Genomic DNA, 24,957 nt, shown 5'->3' with positions numbered 1-24,957 from the left:
TTTGCCGTTGGTCTCTACAGTTTAAAAGGGGTAGGGAGTCCATAGACGATGACCCAAGGTCAGGCAGGCCTTCAGATGCCACCCAACCGGAAACCATTGCTGCTATAGAAAAAAGAATTGTGTCTGGCCGACGAGTGAAAGTGTCTGAACTTTCTAAGGAATTCCAAACATCAGTTGAAACTGCTGTTACCATTATTCATGAGCATCTTGGTATGTCAAAGGTATCTGCAAGATGGGTACCAGGAAACCTCAGAGCTCAAGATCGCCATCAGAGAACAGAAAGTTGTCGAGACCTCCTGGATCTCTATATTGCTGGTGAAGCCGGATTTCTTTCTCGTCTGGTGACAGGTGATGAAACATGGATCCACCATTGGGACCCAGAAACTAAATTGGAATCCATGCAATGGAAACACCCCAAATTCTCCGTCTCCGAGGAAGTGTCGCACTCAACCATGTAATGGCCACCATATTTTGGGATGCAAGAGGCATATTACTGATTGATTACATGCCACTAAAAATTACGATCAATGGACAGTATTATGCTAATGTAATGGAAGAATTGCGAAAATCTATTCGCCAGAAGCGCCGTGGGATGTTAACATGTGGTATTCTACTTTTGCATGACAACGCTACGGTTCAGTCGAGAATTGCACAGGCCGCCATATGTGAATGTGGATTCGAACTGTTAAATCACCCACCCTACAGCCCAGACTTAGCCCCCAGTGACTATTTCCTGTTCCGGCAATTGAAATCTGCCTTACGAGGAAGACGCTTCCTGGATGACGGGGACTTAAAGGCTGCCACAGAGGCGTGGTTAGAGGGCCAATCTGCGGATTTCTATAAAAGTGGTATTAAAAGCTTGAAGGACAAATGGAATAAGTATATTGAGGTGAATGGAGATTATATTGAAAAATAAAAGTGCACAAGATATTCTGCGACTTGGTCTTATATTGAAGTTGCAAAACATATTGAACGCCCCTCGTATGTGTGCATGGTACGACTTTGTATTAATCTGCTATGGGTATGGCTTACGTTGTGTGATTGTAAGTGATCCATTCATATCACAATCACCTCTATTTTGCCTTTTATGCCCAACTGGGTATTCTCTGGCGTTGACTTTTTGATGTTTACATGTAGTGAAACAAAAATATAAGCATGTGCTGGACTTGTCCTTATAGTTTGTCGATTGTCTTAAGGCATGTATCGTGCGTAATCATTACGTTGTATTTTGTTAGGAAAAGTAGACTTGTCATCCTCTCGTAACAACAGGCATTAAGTCACCAACAATTTACATGAGAGTTTGTTAAACAACTTTGTTCTACCCTTCATGACAATGACAATACCTATTGTATCATGAGTATGCGTTTATGAATCAGTGATGACACCAGGCGTTCTAGAAAAGGTACCCTGCCCCGCAATAATCAAATCACGTGTTTATTTACAATTTATTATGAATTTCAAGTATCTGTTTTTCATTTCACAAATGCATATAATTTCATATTTTGTATGTAAACATCGTTAGTTCACTATTGATAGAAAGATGGTTGAACTGTTGTTTGTATATAGGTCGTCTACCTTTGTACGACATGATTATATATTTGTTATATCTGGGCCCACTTGCACAAGGCGATCTTAGCGCTATGACTATTGTAAGTATGTGTTAAAGCATGGGAGTTACGATCATCTTAGCGCTATGACTATTGTAAGTCTGTGTTAAAGCATGGGAGTTACGATCATCTTAGCGCTAAGATCGCTTTGTGCAAGTGGGCCCTGAAGACAACCAGCAACACATGAATTTAATCAAAAGCAAAACAAAATTACCACTTATCCAAATACCTTAAACTTTATATAGTTGAATATATATTTCTGCCGTGTTACATGGGTGAATTTAATATTTTGCCATGTATATTAGTGTGCATAAATGATTAACGTTAGCTCGTTGTTGAAGTTAGTTCATTGCGAGATAGGGTGATATAACAGATATAATAGAATTACACTATTCATGTCTGATGATAAATGTCACTGAACTGAATAATTCCGTGTGATATTCATTAGACAGCTTTACCCGACTATTTCCATAGCAACATCGCGGTATATGTGAGTGAGTATGGTTTTCGCTGATTTATACACGACAAAAGCGTACCTCACACTGCACCCGTATGGGGAGTAGTACCCGGCGTCCCGACCCCTGCTATAACCACCCGGATACCGTTCTATTTCTGCCAGAGAAAGACACACTTCGGTAATACGGATCTATTTACACAAGCAAAACAATCTGGGAGCAGTAGTTGTATTACAGTCCTGCGGCCGTTGAGTTGATCTTATGTGCCAACAAACCTGTTCATGCTGGCATGTTAACAAATACAACATGAAATCAATAAGGCGTCGTGAAATATGGGTCGATATGACAGACAGACAGATAGTTTATTTATGTCTCGCCTCAATTTACATATAAAATGCTATAAAAAGAACATAACATAAAATAAAATATAATGAGCCACTCCTATTGGAGTTATGAGTGAGTGAAATGGGCTTCACCAGAAATGGGCTTCACACATTGTACCCATGTCGGGAATCGAACCCTGGTCTTCGGCGTGACGAGCGAGCGCTTTAACCACTAGGCTACCCGACCGCCCCTGGAGTTATGAGAGACAAACTACTAGAAGTAGTATAATCATAGTTTAAAAACATTATCGAAGATAAAATTCTGTACAACATATATGTAAATTAAAAAATATATTAGGCTTTATATAAAATATTACTACGCAGCTGTAAAATTGCCTTGCGGGTTTTGGCACTAAGCGTTACAACACTGGGACTGGCCAGGATAAAACAAACTTTCACAATATCACATTCATCTTTAAAACCACACCACACTTCATTACATTTATCTAATAAAACCTGTCGAACGTCATTATAAGTTGGGCAGTGCAATAGATCATGGACTTGGGGCCACACCACATCCGAATACAGCTAGAGAGCGTCTGTTAGGCTTTGACATAGGAATCTGATTAAAATAAGCAACATTATATTCGTTCTTCAGCTGATTATTTAGTCGTAACTTGATGCCTCCGTTACCGCTTCGGCTGTTCACTTGACTCGCTGAAATTTTCCATTCCTCCTTGAAGCGTATCTCTCACTTCACTTTACCTCCAATTTGACGATAGTGATACGTGTTATTGTGTGTTTGTGTGTGTGTCTGTTCGGCTGCGATGTGTGTGTGTGTGTGTGGGGGGGGGGGGGGGGGGGGGGGGAACAAAACTTACAAACTTGTATGTCCTTAAACGACAAGTGTTATCCACAAAATTGTTTTGTTCCTCGCCCCTACCCCACCCCACCATAGACCCACGTCATAACAAGGTACATAGAGGATCCTTGACAATCAGATACACAGTACTACAGCTACTCACCCAAAATACATCCAAGTGAAGGTTACAGCAGCAGCAGCAACAACAACAACAACAACAACAGCAACAGCAGCAGCGGCGGCAGTGGAGGAGGACACAGGTGGCGTATATATCCCTCACAGCTGAGGCCCTCTGATGATCACTCCAAACATACCTATGACGTCATCCTAGTTTCGCTTTCGGTTCTCGGTACGTGGTATATATTTGTTGCTGATGCTAGGCAGATAGCGGTGCTTTCAGCTGATACTTCTGTTTGAAAACTTTGAGTGCAACACAGGGTCATATCCGCGAGGAAAGATTATAACACTGGTGTGACAAGGATGAAATACCTGGCTGACACAAAATAATTGTATTTAATTTCCCTTGCTGACCTGGATTATCTCCCTTCACTGTGTTACCACCGCATGGTGGCTTCTCTTTGGCATATTCGGGAAATAGTCTGCAAACTAAAGTATTATGTGACATTGCATATGGAATCTATATCATTGTTCTTCCCGTAACCGCAACCAAAACAGCTTCACCGACACGTCTGAACATCAGTCATGCAGTTACCTCCCTTTGATCAGTCCACGGTCCGCCGACGTTCAGGAAGCTGTTCAACATCACGTTGTGGAATTTATATTTTTTAATATTTCAACATCAAGAAATCTGGGGAAACTGAAAAAAAACAGCAGACGCGAACGCGTATATTATGAAGAGAATTAAAACAAATAAAAAGAAATGACATGAGCAATATTTCTACAGCAGAAAATTAAATCATTCAGTATCACAGGAATTATACAAAAACGAAAGACATAAAATTTAGTTTAAGGGACGTATTATTATAGGTATTCGCATGATTTTAAAGTTAAAAATATTGGTTCTGTAAAGAAGAACATCACTATCGGTATATAAAACTGAACTGCTTATACATGACTTTTAGGTTAAATATATATAATTTAATACTTTAAAGTGTACACTGTTTCTTTCATGCTGATTGGCTGAATGGGTAGTCACGTGATCTGATATTTGGAGTTCTCACACCTGTGAACGGACAGAAAAGTTAACACAATGTGAACAACTTTTTTGTGAAATTGATCGTGTGAACTTTTGCCGGAACTATTCCGGGGTTTCCCCGAACTCTCGATCGGTGTTTACAATCAACTCGTTTTTCTATTTTCTTTTTAATCCCTGCATTTATCAGCAATAAAATTAATTTAATATTTTGCCTGATCTTGTAACATTTTATCTGACTTTAGAATAAATAAATGCTTTGGTTCTGTTGTTTGATGATGTCTGCTAGGTAGATATCTACATGAGGTGAGATGAAATTGGGTTTAACGTCGCGTCCAAGATTAAATATTGGACTTATATAGCGACGTGCATGCACGTGTGTGTGTGGCTGCTAGTACTAGTCCGGACTAATGCCGAATCATATTGCTAGCTCACTGAGATACCATACCCCAGTTTAACATAAATATCTCACTCAGACATAGTATACTGACTCCGAGCCGACCAGTCCTTGTTTTAGCCCCTTAATGCCGAGCGCCAAACAGGGTAACAACAAGTACCATCTTTTAACGTCTTTTTGTATGACGCGGCCGGGGATCCATCCCCGGACCTTCCGCCCTCCAGGCGGACGCGCTACCACTAGACCACGGAGGCGGTCTCCAAGTTTTAAGACAATTGCGAATGACAACACATTTGAACCCTGCTCAGATGTTGCCGCCGGCACAGATCAAAGCGACTGCTCCTCATCTATTTGGGTTGCCACATGAGGCAGGACGGGGCACAGAAATAAAGCTAGCATCAGGTCATACAGCAGGTCCATCTCAGGTGACAAGAAACATCAGTTGAGCAAAGTATTACACACGACAAATCCCTAACCCCAAATATAACCGACACTGACGTTCAAAATTAACACAAAACACACAAGTTTCAGAGCACTCCGTTCGATCCCCACCAGTCCATTCCACATCGTCCGAATTTGTTTGCGATTATCCAAACACAAGCTATATTCCCAATTTGCTAGTGCCATGGGAGCTCAGGGTTCATGCCTCGGGGTGTTTTCCATAACGGTTCCATAAACGTCACATTATACAGCAGTTAGTATAAATTTCATCCTCATGCTGCCGTTCGACTCGAAATGCACATATCTACACTTATGTGACGTCATATATAGATAATAAATATTTTTAAAAATAAATAAATATGAAGATAAATAAATAGATACATAAAAAAATAAAAAAATAAAAGAAATAACAGAAAAATTAAATGAACGTCACTCGTGATTTGGGTATCTTGAGTATAGCTGGACACTCAATAACGACGGTTTTATGAAAACAAGAACTGATATCATGAAAGAGGCTTGACTTTGTCTTTGAAAAAAAATGGAATATTTTACAAAAGGAATACGGAAGTTTTGCTTTGAAGAGAATACTCTAATAGGGAGTGGTCATGGCTTATATATCCAAACCTAAATATGTTCCTGGGCTTCCCAAGACATGGTAGTTCCCAGCAATCCTTTCTTGACACAATGGACCAGTTCATAACTTTAAGGGGGTATGGTCGGCCCAGTCGTCTGATGCGTCGCCATTCGCTGTACAGAGTTGCGTCCCTGGGGCACGACAGAAAACTGTAATAGCGGGTTCGAATCCCGATTCGCCAAGATTCTGTTTCTTGGTTTATCAGCAGCATACCCGCGCCCGTGGGTGTCACCAACGTGGTGAACGTCCAAGACCTGCATCATTTTCCTCCCACATTAAGTTGGCACGCCGTTATATAACTGGAATACTGTTAAAAGCGGCACTAAAACTTACTCATCATTGAATGTAGCTGCCGTCCAGTATAGGTGTCAGGAGTCATGGTCTGCACCTTACAACTGTAACAAATAACATAACTCAAACATATTACTCACATTGTTGATGATCACTGCTTCAATCAGCTGAAGATAACAACTGGATAAAAGTTTTATAATGTAAGATAAGATGTAAGATTTTTGTTTTTGATAAAAGTTTCATTGTATTCTTAACACTGAAAATATCATCAATGAACTGTATTACATAATGATGTGCGACTTTTTACATGTTTGATATTTTTAAGTAACCCCAAAAGTACCCCTCTAAAACAATGCTTATAGTCTATTGGTTTATATATATCATGGGCGTGTCTACTGACAGGTTAAATGACAAGGTCGTATCTTATGCATGAATTACCTCAAGTTTGCATTGCAAATGACTTGCACGTTAATGGAATGGAAACCCGTATACTGCTTCCTCATTGACAGTGATCTGATCGGCACATGAGTCCCGTCGATATTTCCGATGAGGGGGAATCCAACAATTCGATGAAATTCGTGCTTGACATGACGTAAATTGTCAAGTACGAAACTGTTATTGTTTATAGAGGGGCAAATTGTGTCTATAGTCGGGTGAAACACCCGGGGCACACTGGACTTTAGACTAACATCTGAGAAATGAACACATTACAGAAAAAAACAGTTGTTCAATTATCTTAGTAAAAATTTAATAAAGGGGTGCCCAGAGACGCTCTCTTCATTTTCAGCCTGATACTGCAGTAACCTAGACTTTCACGGGCTGTATTTGACATATATTTGTATCAGGGTCTGTAAGACAGACTAACTGGACTTCCCAGTCCCGTGAAGGTCGCCCAACTCAACGAAACAAAACCCTTACCTAAATATCTCCAAGTCAGGAGTAACTTCGTTTCTGGGGACAGGGAATGCGAACGCTGGGTTGCGAACGCTGGTGTAATACATGAAAGGATCTGCTTCTAGCAATTTCAAGAGGGCGAGGTGTGGCATACGCTAGTTCACTGCAAGGTGCGCTCGCTAAAATCCCATTTTCTCGTTAATACACGATCCGTTTCTTCGCACATCATCATACAAGTCACCATCTCTGTTGTCATGGTAAAATCTAAGATCAATTTTAGCGATCCGAAGTTGGTAAAATCTAAGATCAATATTAGCGATCCGAAGTTGGTTCGGAGGAATTTTTATCTTAACTTACAACACTCTTAGTTAAGATTGCCACGTGGAACGTGACCGAGGGGACAATTGATTAAGGCCATGTAAGTCATAATAAAAAAAACCAGCATGAAATACTCATGCTCCGTCGATCCGGTTGTGTGCAAGGCAAGAACCCTACAGCCATTTTCAGTCTAAGTCAAAGTCGTTGCCATGGAAACTCGATAAATATTGTTTTTAAAAGATCCACTATCAAAAGGCACCAGTTCACCACAAGACCTATCTATATGCCAAGTTTGGTTAAGACATCTCTCATGGTTTTGGAGTTCTGGTCCGGAAGAAAGTGAAGACGGACAGCACCCATTTCTATATCCCCCTTCCACTTCGTGGCGCGGGATAATAACAGTAAATCCTGGTCTCGGGGATTAGCAGTTGCAATGAAGTTAGGGAGTCATATACATGTACGTTCATTCTGACGAAGGTTTCCCAAATCGGTCGCAATGAAACTTCTGTCATCAGCGTCCGCACCTTGTCTCCCATTCCAGAACATTAATTGAAGAGTCTGTGACCTGGTTGGGTGCTGACACAAGTTAACCACCTCTTGAAAATGAATGTTTAAATGGATTTTCGGTTTGTTTTCTTTAGTTCTTGTCTTCGTTTCAAAGTTAAGTCATTTCAACACCATACCCCTTTGACCCTACGGACAAAATTATCCAAATCATAATAAGAATCATCTAGCTTTTGATAGACAGCATTTACATCAAGTTTATAATATCTTGTTCACCCTTATCCCTGTGCAGAGATGCGTCCACTTTGAGCACATCTGAAAACTATGATCGTGGGTTCACCTCGAATATATTTCAAGTTTGCCAGCACCTTACCCGTGCTCACGCTCACTCTTAGATTTCGTAGATTGAGTGACGTCACAACGTAATGCTTGTAATTCCTTCAGTGAATTTCTTTCAATAGTTTATCTTCAGATGCTTTGATTTGTTGAATAATTGCAGATTTCATAGCTACCAAACTCTTACTGCATGGACTGGGGTCCGATTCAACATCACCTGACAGGTGTTTTCACAATGACAGCACAAACGTACCCCGTCTCAGACCAGATTTTGACATGTAAACAATGTAGATATTGTAGCGTTTCTCTCAATGTGGCGTGGTTGACCTTACCAGCCATGTGCTTACTAAGGGAGATACCCCAACAGGCCTAACAGGCCGATAAAGCCATACCAATCGACATAACCACAAAAGTCAGAAGGTATGTGTTGGATGGAAACACACAGCCATCTTTGCGAAATTTGAATCGTGTGGCTTCAATCACACCCTGACTGCGTATTTCTGATACAGTTGCATCAATTGTTTCATCAGCTAGAGTGCGATCACGGTCACGGATTAGGCCTCTGCTGAAATTAAGGGTCTCATGAGCAGAACAGGTAACGGTATATGAGCCAAGTTAGTCGATGTCATTAAATTAATGGCTTGTGTTTTCAAGTACATTCAATCAAAGTAGCTCCAGATCGTAATTTCTTTACATCCTTCAATTCACCAGCTTTTCCTTTGAGTCCCTTTTCCAAAAGAAATGGTGAATACGTATCTATAGTACGGTCACCTTCACCCTCACCCTCGCCCTCACCCTTGCTCTCACCCTCGCCCTCACCCATGCTCTAACCTTCGCCCTCACCCTCGCCCTCGCCCTCACCCTTGCTCTAACCTTCGCCCTCACCCTCACCCTTGCTCTCACCCTCGCCCTCGCCCTCGCCCTTGCTCTAACCTTCGCCCTCACCCTCACCCTCACCCTCACCCTTGCTCTCACCTTCCCCCTCACCCTCGCCCTCGCCCTCACCCTTGCTCTCACCCTCGCCCTCACCCTTGCACTCACCCTCACTCTCACCTTCGCCCTCACCCTTGCTCTCACCTTCGCCCTCACCCTCACTCTCACCTTCGCCCTCACCCTTGCTCTCACCCTCGCCCTCACCCTTGCTCTCACCTTCGCCCTCACCCTCGCCCTCGCCCTCGCCCTCGCCCTCACCCTCGCCCTCACCCTCGCCCTCACCCTCGCCCTCACCCTCGCCCTCACCCTTGCACTCACCCTCGCCCTCACCCTTGCTCTCACCTTCGCCCTCACCCTCGCCCTCACCCTTGCACTCACCCTCGCCCTCACCCTCGCCCTCACCCTCGCCCTCACCCTCGCCCTCACCCTTGCTCTCACCTTCGCCCTCACCCTCGCCCTCACCCTTGCACTCACCCTCGCCCTCACCCTTGCTCTCACCTTCGCCCTCACCCTCGCCCTCACCCTTGCACTCACCCTCGCCCTCACCCTTGCACTCACCCTCGCCCTCACCCTCGCCCTCACCCTTGCACTCACCCTCGCCCTCACCCTTGCACTCACCCTCGCCCTCGCCCTCACCCTCACCCTCACCCTCGCCCTCACCCTCGCCCTCACCCTCGCCCTCACCCTCGCCCTCACCCTCGCCCTCACCCTCGCCCTCACCCTTGCACTCACCCTCGCCCTCACCCTTGCTCTCACCTTCGCCCTCACCCTTGCACTCACCCTCGCCCTCGCCCTCACCCTCACCCTCACCCTCACCCTCGCCCTCGCCCTCACCCTCGCCCTCACCCTCGCCCTCACCCTCGCCCTCACCCTCGCCCTCACCCTTGCACTCACCCTCGCCCTCACCCTTGCTCTCACCTTCGCCCTCACCCTCGCCCTCACCCTTGCACTCACCCTCGCCCTCACCCTCGCCCTCACCCTCGCCCTCACCCTCGCCCTCACCCTTGCTCTCACCTTCGCCCTCACCCTCGCCCTCACCCTTGCACTCACCCTCGCCCTCACCCTTGCTCTCACCTTCGCCCTCACCCTCGCCCTCACCCTTGCACTCACCCTCGCCCTCACCCTTGCACTCACCCTCGCCCTCACCCTCGCCCTCACCCTTGCACTCACCCTCGCCCTCACCCTTGCACTCACCCTCGCCCTCGCCCTCACCCTCACCCTCACCCTCGCCCTCACCCTCGCCCTCACCCTCGCCCTCACCCTCGCCCTCACCCTTGCACTCACCCTCGCCCTCACCCTTGCTCTCACCTTCGCCCTCACCCTCGCCCTCACCCTTGCACTCACCCTCGCTCTCACCTTCGCCCTCACCCTTGCTCTCACCTTCGCCCTCACCCTTGCCCAATTTGGTCGCTTTTTACAAACAGTATTGGTGTGCTGGAGATACATTCTACCCCGGGTCCCCACGGGGATTCTCCTTTTAGTATAATGGGAGTAATGTTTTTGAAAAACCCACATCTTCAACAGATCAAAAACATCCTTATAGTTAATCAACAATACTGCTGGTTCTGCCTTCTCTCTGAGATGTAAATGTTCTGATGGTGTTTGTGACAGTTGGGCCTGGAAGTGTAATCGGCGGGATATCTTCCACTCTGAGGACATGTAGTTTAGGAGTGACATCATCCACTTCGTTTTCCTTGCTGTTTTCAGGAGAGGTGGTGCCTCTCAACTCAAAATCTGAAAGCTTACCTAGATGAGTACCCTCTTCCTGCAATGTGTCCTGGTTGTTGGGGTTGAGGATCTTGAGGATCTCCCTCTCCCTCCTCGTCATGATGATGATGAGCATCAGTTATCCATGCAAATCGTGATCTTGTTTGTACAGTTGTGCTTTTTGAAAATTTGAACAGTGGGTGATATATGATGCCAGGTTATCACTGAAGAAACAGCTGACATTGGGTGACACGGACGAAGATATTTGTCCTGGCGATGAAGACCAGTAGTATGTTCTTTAAATTACTTCTTGAGTTGATTCCCTTAGGCGTGCATGATCTTAATGTTCGTTGGATCGAATCCCAGATTATCTATGATAATAATCCGATTTCTTATACGAACACTATTTCTTTCAAATTGTTCATTCATAGGAACGTGTTGCAGAACGTGGATTTTGCAGCTCATGATGTAAACTCAACTATTTGTGGTTGCTAGTATATTGCAACCAACATATTTGTTACATAATCACAGGTAACTCCACCTTTGTCAGTTATACCAATATGGCCCAAAATATCGTGAACAGCCGACTGGGATCACAACTTCCAAATAAATAAATATTTAATCATTACGGATGCTGTCGAAGCGTATATTAAAACATCGTCAATAGAGGAGAAGGTCCTGTAGAATGTCTTTCAGAGTGAATTAAGTCAGTGCCGGAAGTTGCCATTGGTAGAGAGGACAACTGAAAACGAGGAAACAGAATTGGAAGTGTACGAGCCATCTGTCGTCCAAGGTCAGGCTGCCCTACATTGAGATACGCACGGTTGTCACATGGAGGCGACTAAATGGATCGTATGATCAGGCCTGGTGTTATCTGAACTCGACGGCGTCAGACATTGCTCATAATATCAATCACTGGTTTGTCTGGGCCTGACCGATTAAAGCCTGTGGACAAACTCCTTTGGACCAGTGCTTCTCTTTGAACAGTATGAGTTATATCTACATATCAGCTTGATGTGGGAGGTGCTTCTCTTTGAACAGTATGAGTTATATCTACATATCAGCTTGATGTGGGAGGTGCTTCTCTTTGAACAGTATGAGTTATATCTACATATCAGCTTGATTTGGGAGGTGCTTCTCTTTGAACAGTATGAGTTATATCTACATATCAGCTTGATGTGGGAGGTGCTTCTCTTTGAACAGTATGAGTTATATCTACATATCAGCTTGATGTGGGAGGACATGCGAATTGGCACTCGTAGACTTTATACAGTTTTTGTGAAACCCACGAGCACACCGGATTATGATGACAATAGAAGGGACAAAATCTATCCATAATCATCAGATTCATCAGAAAGTGGGAACAACTATAAACCTTTCATGTAGGGCAGGCCAAGTTTGGATGACAGCTGGCTGGGACAATTCCAATTCTCTAGCCTTTTTTCAGGTTGTGCATTCTACACTGGACCTGCATGCACCGTATTATCTCCTGTTCATGTTTCACATTAACTAAGGCCAGCTTATATGAAAGGAGGTTTGAAACTATGGAATGGAATGACAAATTTATTTCTGATGTTTTACACCATGTCGACGATGTACAACAAAATCCCGTTTTAATCAAATGTTGATCTTCAGTTTTATCCCACGATGTCTGGTCCATCAGTACTGAAAGTGGATTGACTTTACCATTTAACAGGCTCTAAATGACATATATGTGTGTGGATAGCCCTTTGAGTGGCTCTGGGGAATGGTTGAGTTGTTGGTTTGTTGTTTTACGCCGCACTCCGCAATATTCCAGCTCTATGGCGGTCTGTAAATAATCGAGTCTGAACCAGATAATCCAGTGATTAATATCATGAGCACGCAATTGGGATCGATGAACTGACCACTCGATCCCGTTAGTCGCCTCTTACGACAAGAGTTGTCGCCTTTTACGGCATACATGGGTTGCTGAAGACCTATTCTACCCCGGATCTTCACGGGTCGGCTCTATAGAATTGAAGAATCCATTTATAATTCATGGCAAGCGATGGTATGAATAACACATGTTATATTTAGTACAATTTGGCGTTGTTTCTCTTCAGATACTAACACCATGTAGTCATCCTGTAACCACCATTCCATGTAAGACATTCTACAGTATGATTACACACGATGTTATATTAATCGCAATGAAAGTTAATATTAAAATGTTACTCTTTATATACGTGTGGCAACTATGTACTTTTGAGAATGCATTAAGAGAAATATATCATCCTCAAATTCGGTATATACTCTTCAATATGACTCTTAAAGGGGGACTATTCTCCACGATCTGCATTTCGTCATAAGTAATGACTTGCGTCAAACTTGCTTGTATGTAATTAGGGTGATTATTAACTGTTCGATACATATACATAACAAAATTTGAGTTTGACGAACAAATGGTTCTCAATTACTTCTATCATCTTCTTGCCACTTTAACTCGAGTCTTGTCTCCCTTTGTTGGTCTTCTTTGTGGTTGTTAATCGAATAACGAAACTTTCTCAGTAGCTTAGTCATACGTATTTCACTGTCACAATATAGTCACACATATGACACTTGCTAAATACATAGTGTATGGTCTTGTTTCTGCAGATTGATGTGTCAATAAGTGTATGAGTAACGTGATATGTAAACACCGAGGTTGGTGGTATTAAGTTATATCATGTCAGTTCACAAGTACGTTGAGTGCTTAAATGTGATGAAACATCCACATTATGTCATGTATTTTTGTTCTGATCACTTGATATATATCCCCACGGTTCCTGGTATGGTGGCCTACCTTTAGTTGTTGGCGATCCCCAGCCCCGTTTTTATAATGTATTGTTATTTATCGTGATATGTTTTTATGGTTCTATACTAGTTTTAAAATAAACATCTGTGATAATCTAATTATTTTACTGTCCTTTGCCGACAGATTTAATAATCAAATCAAATATTGCCGATGTGACTATAAATATTCACTCACTCACTCATTTGACCGCCTCTGTGGTCTAGTGGTAGAGCGTCCGCCCCGAGAGCGAAAAGACGTTAAAAAGATTGTACTTGTTGTTACTCTGTCTGGCGCTCGGCATTAAGGGGCTAAAATAAGGCATGGTATATCAGTAAGCTAGCACTATAAATCGGCATCAGTCCAGACTAGTACAAGCAGCCACACACATACAGGTGCATGCACGTCGCTATGTAAGTGCAATAATCTTGGACGCGACGTTAAACCCAATTTAACCTCACCCCTCTCACTCATCTGATAATTCTTACCCTGTTTCACACACAAATGCATTCTCAAAGTCACATGCTGTGTCGTCCCAGGAAAACGCATTTTCAGACCACAACTGTATGCATCGAATTGTTGACCCAAAGCTTGGTTGGCCAGACGCCCATTCAAAATACGTTATTATGTCTCTACTGTATAACCATCTCCAGTGGCCTGCGCTGAGAAGGTCACTTCCACCTGTCCATACGTTTGCAGTACCTGAGAGCAAAGTGATGTTTAATGCAATGATAGAGTTGGTGATTTGGTTTCTATGCCACTGAAAGCAATATTCTACAACATAACGACAGGGATACTACGAATGGGCATCAAACTCTGTAAAGAAGTGTGCAGTCAACAGAACATTATTTTGAGTTTAATAATTACCCTAGACTAGAATATGTCATTATCTTTTTACGAATCAATCATTTTAAGTTTTATAAGCACGGAAATATGTACCTCTAGCCTTTACAAACCGCTTCACGAAGTCGTTCTCGTCAGATGATGTTATTTCAACCAGGTAGCCGCCAAACCGTTCACAGATTTCCTGTAGACATCAACCTATCAGGAACTAGTTTGTAGGAAGTAATATGTGCTTAGTGCAATTTGAGTTTTCCGTGGAGTGTGTAAGTGAGTACGGTTTTACGCCGTTTTTAGCAATATTCCAGCAGTATACAGCAGACATGGGCTTGACATATTGTACCCATGTCAGGAATCGAACCCGGGTCTTCGGCGTGACAAGCGAACTAACGCTCTGAAGTACTAAGAACCTGACAGAAGAAAAATAAGTAGAATTTTATTTGATTTGTTGTTTTACGCCGCACTCAGCAATAATCCAGCTAAATGACGGCGGTCTGTAAATATCGGGTCTGGACCATACAATCCAGTGACTGCTATCATGAGCATCGATCCACGCAATTGGGATCGATGACATGTATTAACCAAATCAGCGAGTCTGACCACCGATCTCGTTTGTCGCCTCTTACGACAAGCATAGTCCTCTTTTACGACAAGAATGGGTTGCTGAGGATCGACCATTTTACGGGGAGAACCAATACTAGTAATCAGTTCTAGAAAATAAAGTTAAAAACAACTTTGCTTCAGCTTTGAAAAAGAACAAAGAGAAATTTTAGCTGAAAATACTGGATGTCTGACCAAAACGTGTTGTAAAAATATGGGTCCCTTGGGATCTATATAAAAGGATATTTAGACTACATTATCATCCTGTGTAACAATATATGATGGAATATCCCCTTAATGTCAACCCTCACATACCGCAGCACCCGCCCACGTCTCCGGGGCGTCCACAAGGGCGTAACAAGACCCAGCGTAGGAGGTCCACTCATCTAGACAGTCCCCAAACACTGCAATACAGAGTCGTAGTTATTTTGTTCTAGTTCATTGAGGTATGAATAGAAAAACCGATGTGCAAACTGTATAAATCCGCTTAGGGGTTTCAAACAAAAAATTGCACGTCGGCTTTTCGATTCATACGTCAATGAACCGAAAAAGTACACAGTCAATGCTTATAATTACATTCGGCAACGAAAACATACAGTAGTTTAACCACACATATATTGACATGCCTACAAAGTCATTAGCCAATCATAGGTTTCTGGCGTGCCCAAGGGACGCAGCTCTGCACAGCGAATCGCGGCGCCTTAGACGACTGTGCCAGAAACAGAGTGGAAAATCAAAACAAGACAATATGGTCAAAAAATGTAACATCCGCTTTACGTGTATTTCTTATCTGATATCGTTCCATGATACTCAAACAGGCATTTCCATTCCAAAGACGTACCCACCTGAACTATAAATGAAAGAGGTCATTGAAACGCCTCATCTGTTTCATATTTAGACGTATGTTGACAAGGAACTCTCCACAAGACTGAATGACACGAGAGATGACGTTAACTTCCAACAGTCAACTTCCCCTTCATGTCGCACAATATTCCAGCAGCTCCAGCCTTTAGTGTATACATTTCAGAACTTTTGAGGTACAATCGAGCATGTTCTACCTACCATGATTCCATAGAGCATTATACGGCTCTTACTCAAAATGTGCTCAGTCAAAGTTACACTATTCAAGGCTTCACTACAGCTCTCACAAAGTTTTGTGGTAGACATGTGGAGGACATTTCCAAATTTGACGCATCAGTGACAAAACTGATGACGTGCCATATCTTCCTATGCTTTTTCAGGTGAACAATTGATTTGCCTTTGCACGTGACGGGTGCCACATGTAGGGCAGAAACGCTGGCATTTTCGAGAACACCTGGTATCAGTACTATCTAATAATGATTCATAAACACATGCTCATGATAAAGTCGGAATCATACAAAGGACTCTACAATTAGCATGTATTTCTTATGAACATGGAAATGAGTTTGTCGCTTTTATTTTCTGTTTCTTTTGATTGGTTAAAGTCACGTCTACATGTGGTTTTACCAATTGCCAAGGAAGAGATCAAAGCAAAGGCAGAAGGAAATATATTATCAAGATCAAGATGAGCAGCGGAAATAAAAGGTGTAATCCTTATTCCAAGAGATGGAATAAGAGATGACGTAGTTTGTCATCGCATGGCAGGGTGACTGCTGTGTCTAAAATTTCAGATATCCCTGCAGTCCCTAAATTAAATTCAACTCAATATTCTTGCTACTGAACCTGACATTTTCGGATTTAGAGATGACAAAGTTGCATTGGCTCTATACCCTGTAGATGCTCTTCCAAATGGATGATTGGTTGGTTGTTGTTTAACGCCACACTCAGCAATATTCCAGCTATATGACGGCGGTCTGTAAATAACGAGCCTGGACCAGACAATCCAGTGATTGACAGCATGAGCATCGATCCACTCATTGAGGATCGATGACATGCATCAACCAAGTCAGCGAGTCTGACCACCCGATCCCGTTAGTCGCCTCTTACGACAAGCCTAGTCGGATTTCCAAATGGAGGTCAGGTTTATGATACGGTTATGGTAACTTCCTTCATAGGGCAGTATCGCAAACTATATTTGACAATGAACATGGGCATTTATATAATGAAACAAAGAAAAAAGTTAGGCACACACCTATTTCTGAATCATAACAAATGGCAAAAATCATGGCATGGGATGACTGACTACAGGAGCTGGGCGATACCAATGTCATCGGATAGAACAAACATTTGACAACAAATAAAGATGCTATTGGTGAGTTGTGATTGAAATTTACTGACAAAAATATCATGTGACACAGGTACTGTTTTTGACCTTATACCAAACCTAAAAAAAAGTATGGAGCTGCAGGATTAAGTAAACGAGTTACGTTTGTTGTTTCATGTGACAATGTTCCTTAAAGTCTCTACTTGACATGACATGTGAAACAGATCAGTAGCGGGTATAATCGCCATGTGCCCTGATGACGCATTCCACCCCACGTCTCATGCCTCCAGTCAGACGTTGGATCTGCTGTTGGGCCAACAACAACAACAACAACAACAACCACAATGCAACCTGATGCAATGCTGCTTCCAATAGGCGTAAATCTTGTACAGGAGGATCTCATGCCTGTATGCGCTGCCCAGAATATCCCAAACAATTTCAAGGGGGTTCAAATCTGGGCTCATTGCTGGCCAGGGTAGAGTCGATGAGGCCTGGCATTGTCATCCATGTACTGAGGTCGAGTAGCAAAAATGTGGTTGAGGAACGACGACTGGCCTCAAAACGTCCCGGATGTACTGAGCCCCTGTTAAGTTTGCCCCTTATGGTGACCAAATCCAACCTGCAATCATGAGAGATATACCCCCCAAACCATTACCGAGCCCCCGCCGTATGCAACAGTCGGTTTAATGATCCGGTGGGTGTAGGCTGTGTTCCGGTGCCTCCAAACTCTCGTTCTTCCATAAGTGATATGGATAAAATTTGTCATAAATTATTAAAGAAAACTGTATATTCTATAAGCGAAGCATTGTGTTTACTGTTCAATATGTCACTACAATCAAGTATATTTCCATCAGTGTGGAAAAAAGCAAACGTTATGCCATTATTTAAGAAAGGTGATCACACTATCGTTTCTAATTATAGACCGATATCACTCATTAGTTGTTTAGGAAAATTGTTTGAGAGAGTAGTGTTCAAACATTTATATAATTATTTTCATGAGAACAAATTGTTGTATAAGTACCAATCTGGGTTTCAGGCTGGTCACTCAACTGTCCATCAACTAATAGAACTTTACCACCAAATTTGTACAGCGTTAGATAACAAAGAAAACTATTGTATTGTATTCTGTGATGTATCAAAAGCCTTTGATCGTGTATGGCACAGTGGGCTTGTGTATAAATTAGAGAGGTATGGTATAAAAGGCCAATTGTTAAAATGGATCACCAGTTACATAAGTAATCGTAGCCAAAGCGTATTTGTGAATGGGGAAATATCCAAACCAAGATACATGAAGGCTGGTGTGCCACAGGGGTCCGTGCTTGGTCCTTTACTCTTTATTGTTTATGTTAATGACATTGCTGATAAATTAGACTGTATGACAAGACTGTTTGCCGACGATACATCGATTGGCATGTCATCCAATGATAACAGTGTACTGGAACGTTCCTTAAGCACAAATTTAGCAATCTTAAGTGAATGGGCGAAACTTTGGCTCATAACTTACAATCCCGATAAGACCAAATCGGTTCTATTCTCTCGCAAAGACAACAACGGAGGTCTAAAACTATATTTCAACGGAAAAGAAATCAGCTCTGCAAACAGTCATAAGCACTTGGGTGTTATACTTGAAGCCAGTGGCAAATGGTCTTGTCATATAGATACCATAATTAAAACAACTTCCAAGATGATTTACTCAATGAGAAAACTCAAACATCTACTTCACAGAAATACTATTAACAATATATATAAAATGTTCATAAGACCACACTTTGAATATGCATGTGAGGTATGGGATGGTTGCACCGAAGGACAAAGTGAGAAATTAGAACAATTACAATTAGAAGCTGCACGCATTGTAACTGGTCTACCTAAATATGCCCCCCGGCATTCATTATATTACGAAACCGGTTGGGAACCCTTAGTTGAGCGTAGAAAGAAACGTAAACTTTGTCTTTTCTTCAAAATTAATCATAACATGGCCCCTTCCTATCTAACAGATATTCTACCCAAAACGGTTGCAGCAAAAAACTCATACAGTCTCAGAAACTCTGAAAACATCAGTGTTCCTGTCACAAGACTAAGACATTCGTGTGAATCCTTTTACCCATCGTCTATCCGATTGTGGAACTCTATTCCGTTATCAGATCGAAATTCTACGATTTCTTGTTTTAAAAATTCGCTACAAAAGCACCACCCCACGTCACCTGCGTACTTCGCTTATGGAAAAAGAAAATATAATATCTTACACACAAAACTGAGATACATGTGCAGTCAATTGAATTATGGTTTATATAGAATTGGTATAAAAGATCACCCGAACTGTACATGTTCGAATACATGTGAAAATGCATATCATTATCTCATGGAATGTCCATTCTTTAGTCATCAGCGTGAAATTATGTTAAACAGCCTTAAACATATTGTTCATAACATACCTATTGATGTACACTTACTGTTACACGGCAATGCAGATCACGTTGTTACAGAAAATGAAGCTATATTTAAGGCAGTACAACATTATATATGTACAACTAAAAGATTTGTGTAAAGAACTGTTCATTCAACAATGTCTGTCTGTCTGTCTGTCTGTCTGTCTCTCTCTCTCTCTCTCTCTCTCTCTCTCTCTCTCTCTCTCTCTCTCTCTCTCTCTCTCTCTCATCTATAGTGTTTTATGTTTTATGCATATATATTGAATTTGAAATTGTGAATATTTTGTAAATACCAGGGAGAGGGCATTCTAAGTTGGAAGAACTTGTCCCCCAATCCCGTTCACTCCTTGTGAATAAATATGTTTAAATCAAATCAGTGATATGGAGCAGAAAGCGACTTTCGTCTGACCAATGGATCCGTCTCCAAGCTCTTAGATTCCAGTTCTATCGTGCAATTCACCATGCTAAACAAGCAGCTTTGTGGTGATCTCTCAACAAGGGACGCTTTATGACTCGTCTAGCCCTCAGTCCTGCTGCTTTCAGCCGGTTCCTGACGGTTCTGGTGCTGAAACGACGATTGGGCAACCACAGCTGTTTCAGACGTATGAGACGAAGAAGGACCCTGTCTTCGCGATGTGTCGTCCGAGGAGGTGTTCCGGATCTGGGACGGTCCTGTACATCACTGGTCTGAGCATGTTTCTCGACTAAACGGCTTACGACACTGTGATGATACCCCAAATTCCGACCAATGGCATAAAAAGACATTCCTGTGTTATGCATGCCGATTATTAGCCATCTTGTGGCGTTTGATAATCGCCTTCGTGCCATGGTCACACAATGTCATGGAATAACCGTTTAAACCCGAGCTTAAGAAAGCAATTTTAACGTTTGAATATACTGCTTTTAGAGATTCTCGAGGGTAGCATGCTGCACGGGCATGGCACGTGAGCTGATTACATCATCTCGAGAAAGCATAATTCTTCCCGTAACTATATCTTTCATGAGTGTTAAAAGAATATTGGGACCAAACATAATGAAATATGTAAGGGTGTGCATATATGCGTTAACCACTAGGCAATAGAGTTACACCAATAGCGTTGGCATCAATGTCTGATGTGTAAGCTTGTAAGAATTTGGGTTATATCGTGACAGCCAAGAGAAAGAAGTAAGAGGTTCATGCTTTAAGTTAAATACACAGACGTAAAAAAACATCACGTCAAAAGGACATAAAAAGCACTAAGCATCAATTAATGAGAAAAGGTGTTTAAAAGGGACGCACTTTAGGCATAAACTAAAAGGTACTCAAGCTAGGTAAAAGTGGTAGACGAAAATATCACATGGTTTGATTGATAAGAAAACGTAAACGGACCGGTATTTGAATGATTGAAGGGGTCTGTTTGTTTTCAAAAAAGCTCAAACTCCAAACACAAGATATGCGAACTGTCACTTAAAATCTTGTATGCGTTTTTTACAGTTTGCTACTCATAATACATGCCGGTGCTTTGTGAATGAAAGCCAATTATTTTGTTTGCTGTATTCACAATTTTGTGTATTTTTTGTTTGTTTGAAACAGACACCCCCGAGGAGAGGCTATGTAAACGACCACTGCATCGAGTTTATGTTCAGTGTGTTGAGAAGTTCAGCAACCTTGCACATTACTACGCTTGGATGAAGTCGGCTAACCTTCAAAGGGAAACAGAAGGCTTTCTCTTTTCCTGCTGGGGACCAGTCACAGTAAGCTTGACATCGGAAGGAATCAAGCGAGTCCTCTTGTTTCAATTCAACTATTTTGGGCACAAAACAATTATTAGCATGTATTTTGAAACACAGGGCACCGTGCCACTAAGCGATCTAATCGCTAAAATGGGATCGGATACAGTACCATAGGTTAAAGATTGCGATCCAGCTTAGCTGAGAGTGAACAACAGTGGAAACTGAAGGTTAAATACTTTCTGTAAAGGCATTATAAAACAAGGACAGAACAGTTGGCTAATTATTAAAATGTATAAAGCGAGTGAACAATGGTGCCTAGACATTTATTCATTAATAGTTTCTATTTCTTCATTACTTATGGTAAATGGATCTAATGTTGACTTTTTCCTCCGGAAGTCGGTAATCATTTCCTTAGTTTTTTTAACATTTAGAAACAGGGAATATAATTCGCACCATTCAGTAAGTTTTGAAATTCCCTTCTTGACTCCAGGTTCTAATAGGTTAAAACAGTTAATAATACAACTGCTAATACAATTATTTGTGTATTAAATAAATAATACAGGCGCCACCCTGTCGAGCCCCCATTGACATGTAACCAAAAGACGGGCGGGTTCCGTCCATTGTGACATATTGTCGTTGGTTTACATGGAAATCAACCACCCATTTCATTATGCTGGAGTTTACACTGAGATTTTATATGCCAAGGAAAAATCAACAAGTATTCTGAGTTAGCTCATTATAAATTACTATTGACATTACGTAGGACAGTTAGTGTCGCATCTTCGACGCCTCTCCTAGCTCAGTAAGCAAACTAGGAGGTTGCAAAGTTGTGTCTGTTGGAAGGAGTCCATGAGTGACTTACCTTTTTTCATCCTTGTGTGAAGAAGACATTGACGACTGAGGGTGATCAGTATTTGTGTTCATAAACTCGATTGACATGTCGTTTCTCTGCTCATTTATGGTATGAGGGGAAAAGCATGCGGTTTGGGTGAAATTTGAAAGTGTGCATCGCTGTGAGTGATAAACTGATGTGCGGCTGTTGTCAACGTGATGATTCTGCCACGAAATTTGTAAGTAATGCATTGCATATGCATGCATGATAAATGTATTTATGAAAGGGGTATAATTTACTATATTGTTTGTTTAAAGCCCGAATTATTTAAGATTTAGCACCGTGTTGCGATGTGTACATGTTATTTCCGTATTTCCCGTAGTTTTGGATTATCGCGGGGTGATTCAGTATTGTAACTGTGTTTCGTACATGAGGACATGCAAGTAAGTTTGTTGTTTGTATGGTTTCAGCTTGATCCTGCTTCGTATGGTATACCTCGAACATTGACTGATTGGGCATGTCACAGGATAAAGCAGTGTATGAGGAAATGCAGAATCTGATGTTATTGGCTTTGAAACCTACAGACGTCATGAGCGAACAATGTTTTATCGTGAAAAAAAACACTCTTCGTTCTTCATTGCTCTTTGCGATTTATCGCGGAGCTATCTTATATTTGAATGTTTTAGTTATAGCCCCTCCCGGATTATTGTCCCGTTCATTGTTTTATAGTACGATGAAAAGTCCCATTTGTCTTTTATTTCTTAAATAAACTATGCAAACTCCAAGGGACAGCTCATGTTTAGGCTGTTAACATTTGGTCTTGCTTGCAGAGATTACTAGGTATCTCAATTTGTTTAATTAAGTTCCGCATTATCGCCAACACGCACGACACAACAATCTGGACACTTGTCTACTCGTCTGTCGCATATCTTATCATCATAGGCCTTTGGTGTCAAATATTACCATATGTTTCTATGCTTGGTTTTTTCAAAGATTATAATAGTGTGTCTTGTAAAATGCACATGTCAGACATATTTTAGCAATAGTACACTGGGAATCGAAATGGGCTTCACACATTTTACCTATGTAGGTATATATGAATTCGAAACCGGGCCTTCGGCTTGACGAGTAAACAACAAATAATAGCAAAAGTGTACTTTAGTAAACAATAGGGTACGGAGACCTGTTTTTCGGGGAACCTACTAGGTAAAAAACGTTAAAAAAATTTAATTTAATGAATGCGAAAGTGTTACCTCATTTTGTTAGTTTTAAAAAACAACAACATTGGAAACCATTATAATTTGCTTCTTTGGTAAATCTTCTTACGTCATCAATTGTTTGATCACAGAGGAAATAGAATTTCCAACATGTGACTTGAAGTCCTAAACGGAAAGGAATGTATAAACGTAAAAAAAGTATTCAGTTGATGTTTCAGGCAAACATATATTCAATTGTTTTTGTTTTTTTCTTTCTTTTCTGTTACGTTGCCTTATGTCTACATAAAACCTCCCCAAAACACATGCTTATTGACAATAATGTATCTTTTATTGCTTAATTTTCTCCATTTAAATAATAAATACATTTCTCCATGTAAATGATAAATACATTTAATGACATATGCATGATATTTAATGCATCACAATATCACCTGCCACTTTATTTATACAAGAAAAGAAAATTATGTGCACAATTATAGGTCACAACATTGGTTGTTTTCACGGTATATAGAAATAATCTTTTGGACCCCATATGTGATTCAGATCATTTCTTGTATAACAAAAGTGTCGTGTTCATTGTAATTCCTGCTTCCTGATTAGCTCCTTTGGTCACTTGTCATTGCAATTTTTCCCAATGAATGTGAAAAATGTAATATGTTATATTTGGGATACCACTTTCTTAGTAAAGTGCAGATTCTCGAACTTTTGGGGGCTTGAGTCCAATCCGGGAATTGAACCCACATTGCCAGAGTGAGGCACTTAATCACCAGTACACAACGTCAGCGATCTAACCCACTCAGAGGGGTACACAAACTACATGATCTAGACTACCAGTTGTCGGACTTTCATTTTTGTGGGAGCCTCGGTGGCTGTGTGGGTAAGATCGCAGACTTTGTGTCTGATTAAGAGTCTGATTAAGACACACATCACTGTAATGACAATCTTGATAATTGACTATGATCTAACAAGCTTTACTGAATCAACCATATGAGCGTGTAATGTTATATTTATGTACATTAAAGAAAATTGCTTACCTTGCCCACTACTCAGATATACAATGTATATTTCAATCAGCACAATGTACTTCATGTTGTTACTGCTAGCTTGGAACCGTCCAGAATAAGAATAAGAAAAGAATTATAATGAAAACTGTTTAACGCAAATGCGAAAGCGAGGCCCAAGGCTATCCGAGCACGTGTGAGATCACGATAGAACACGACAGAAAAATAATGTCACATCGTATCTCTCCATGTAATCTTACCACCGCAACACAGCTTCTCCTCACACGAAGAATCATGTCAGACAATAGATCCCACCACACTCGCTCTTCCCTCAATCGCTTATGTTTATCAATCAGAATGGGAGGGCGTGGTTGGTTTATCGTGGAGGCTCGTTATGATAGAAATGTATTGTGCACTTTTGCACACATTGCTTTGTCTGATGATCCTCTTGTGAAGCATGTCTCATGATGAAAACAAGGCATTCCACATTTTTC

At 41.6% G+C, this 24,957-nt stretch overlaps 1 protein-coding gene and 2 pseudogenes across 1 annotated transcript; all 3 read right to left on the bottom strand.

Annotated features, from left to right (window-relative positions):
* The window catches only part of LOC139474296 (uncharacterized), a 37,520-nt pseudogene extending 33,965 nt beyond the window's left edge, over positions 1-3,555 (bottom strand).
* An 819-nt stretch (positions 3,556-4,374) lies between these two features.
* On the bottom strand, positions 4,375-10,976 carry LOC139474160 (protein qua-1-like; annotated as a pseudogene).
* A 1,516-nt stretch (positions 10,977-12,492) lies between these two features.
* LOC139475126 (perlucin-like protein) lies at positions 12,493-24,615 on the bottom strand. Its single transcript, XM_071258384.1, has 5 exons — positions 24,497-24,615; positions 15,402-15,490; positions 14,586-14,673; positions 14,135-14,348; positions 12,493-12,520 (listed from the first exon to the last, which is right to left on the bottom strand). Exons 1-5 carry the CDS (start codon positions 24,549-24,551, stop codon positions 12,493-12,495), a joined length of 474 nt encoding a protein of 157 aa, XP_071114485.1. The 5' UTR covers positions 24,552-24,615.
* Positions 24,616-24,957: the final 342 nt, after the last annotated feature.

The sequence above is a fragment of the Haliotis cracherodii genome, unplaced genomic scaffold, assembly GCF_022045235.1.
Source record: "Haliotis cracherodii isolate W230 unplaced genomic scaffold, xgHalCrac1.p SCAF_3, whole genome shotgun sequence".
Taxonomy (NCBI): domain Eukaryota; kingdom Metazoa; phylum Mollusca; class Gastropoda; order Lepetellida; family Haliotidae; genus Haliotis; species Haliotis cracherodii.
Note: the sequence above shows the minus strand (reverse complement) of the source record. Positions and strands in the feature narration are given on the sequence as shown.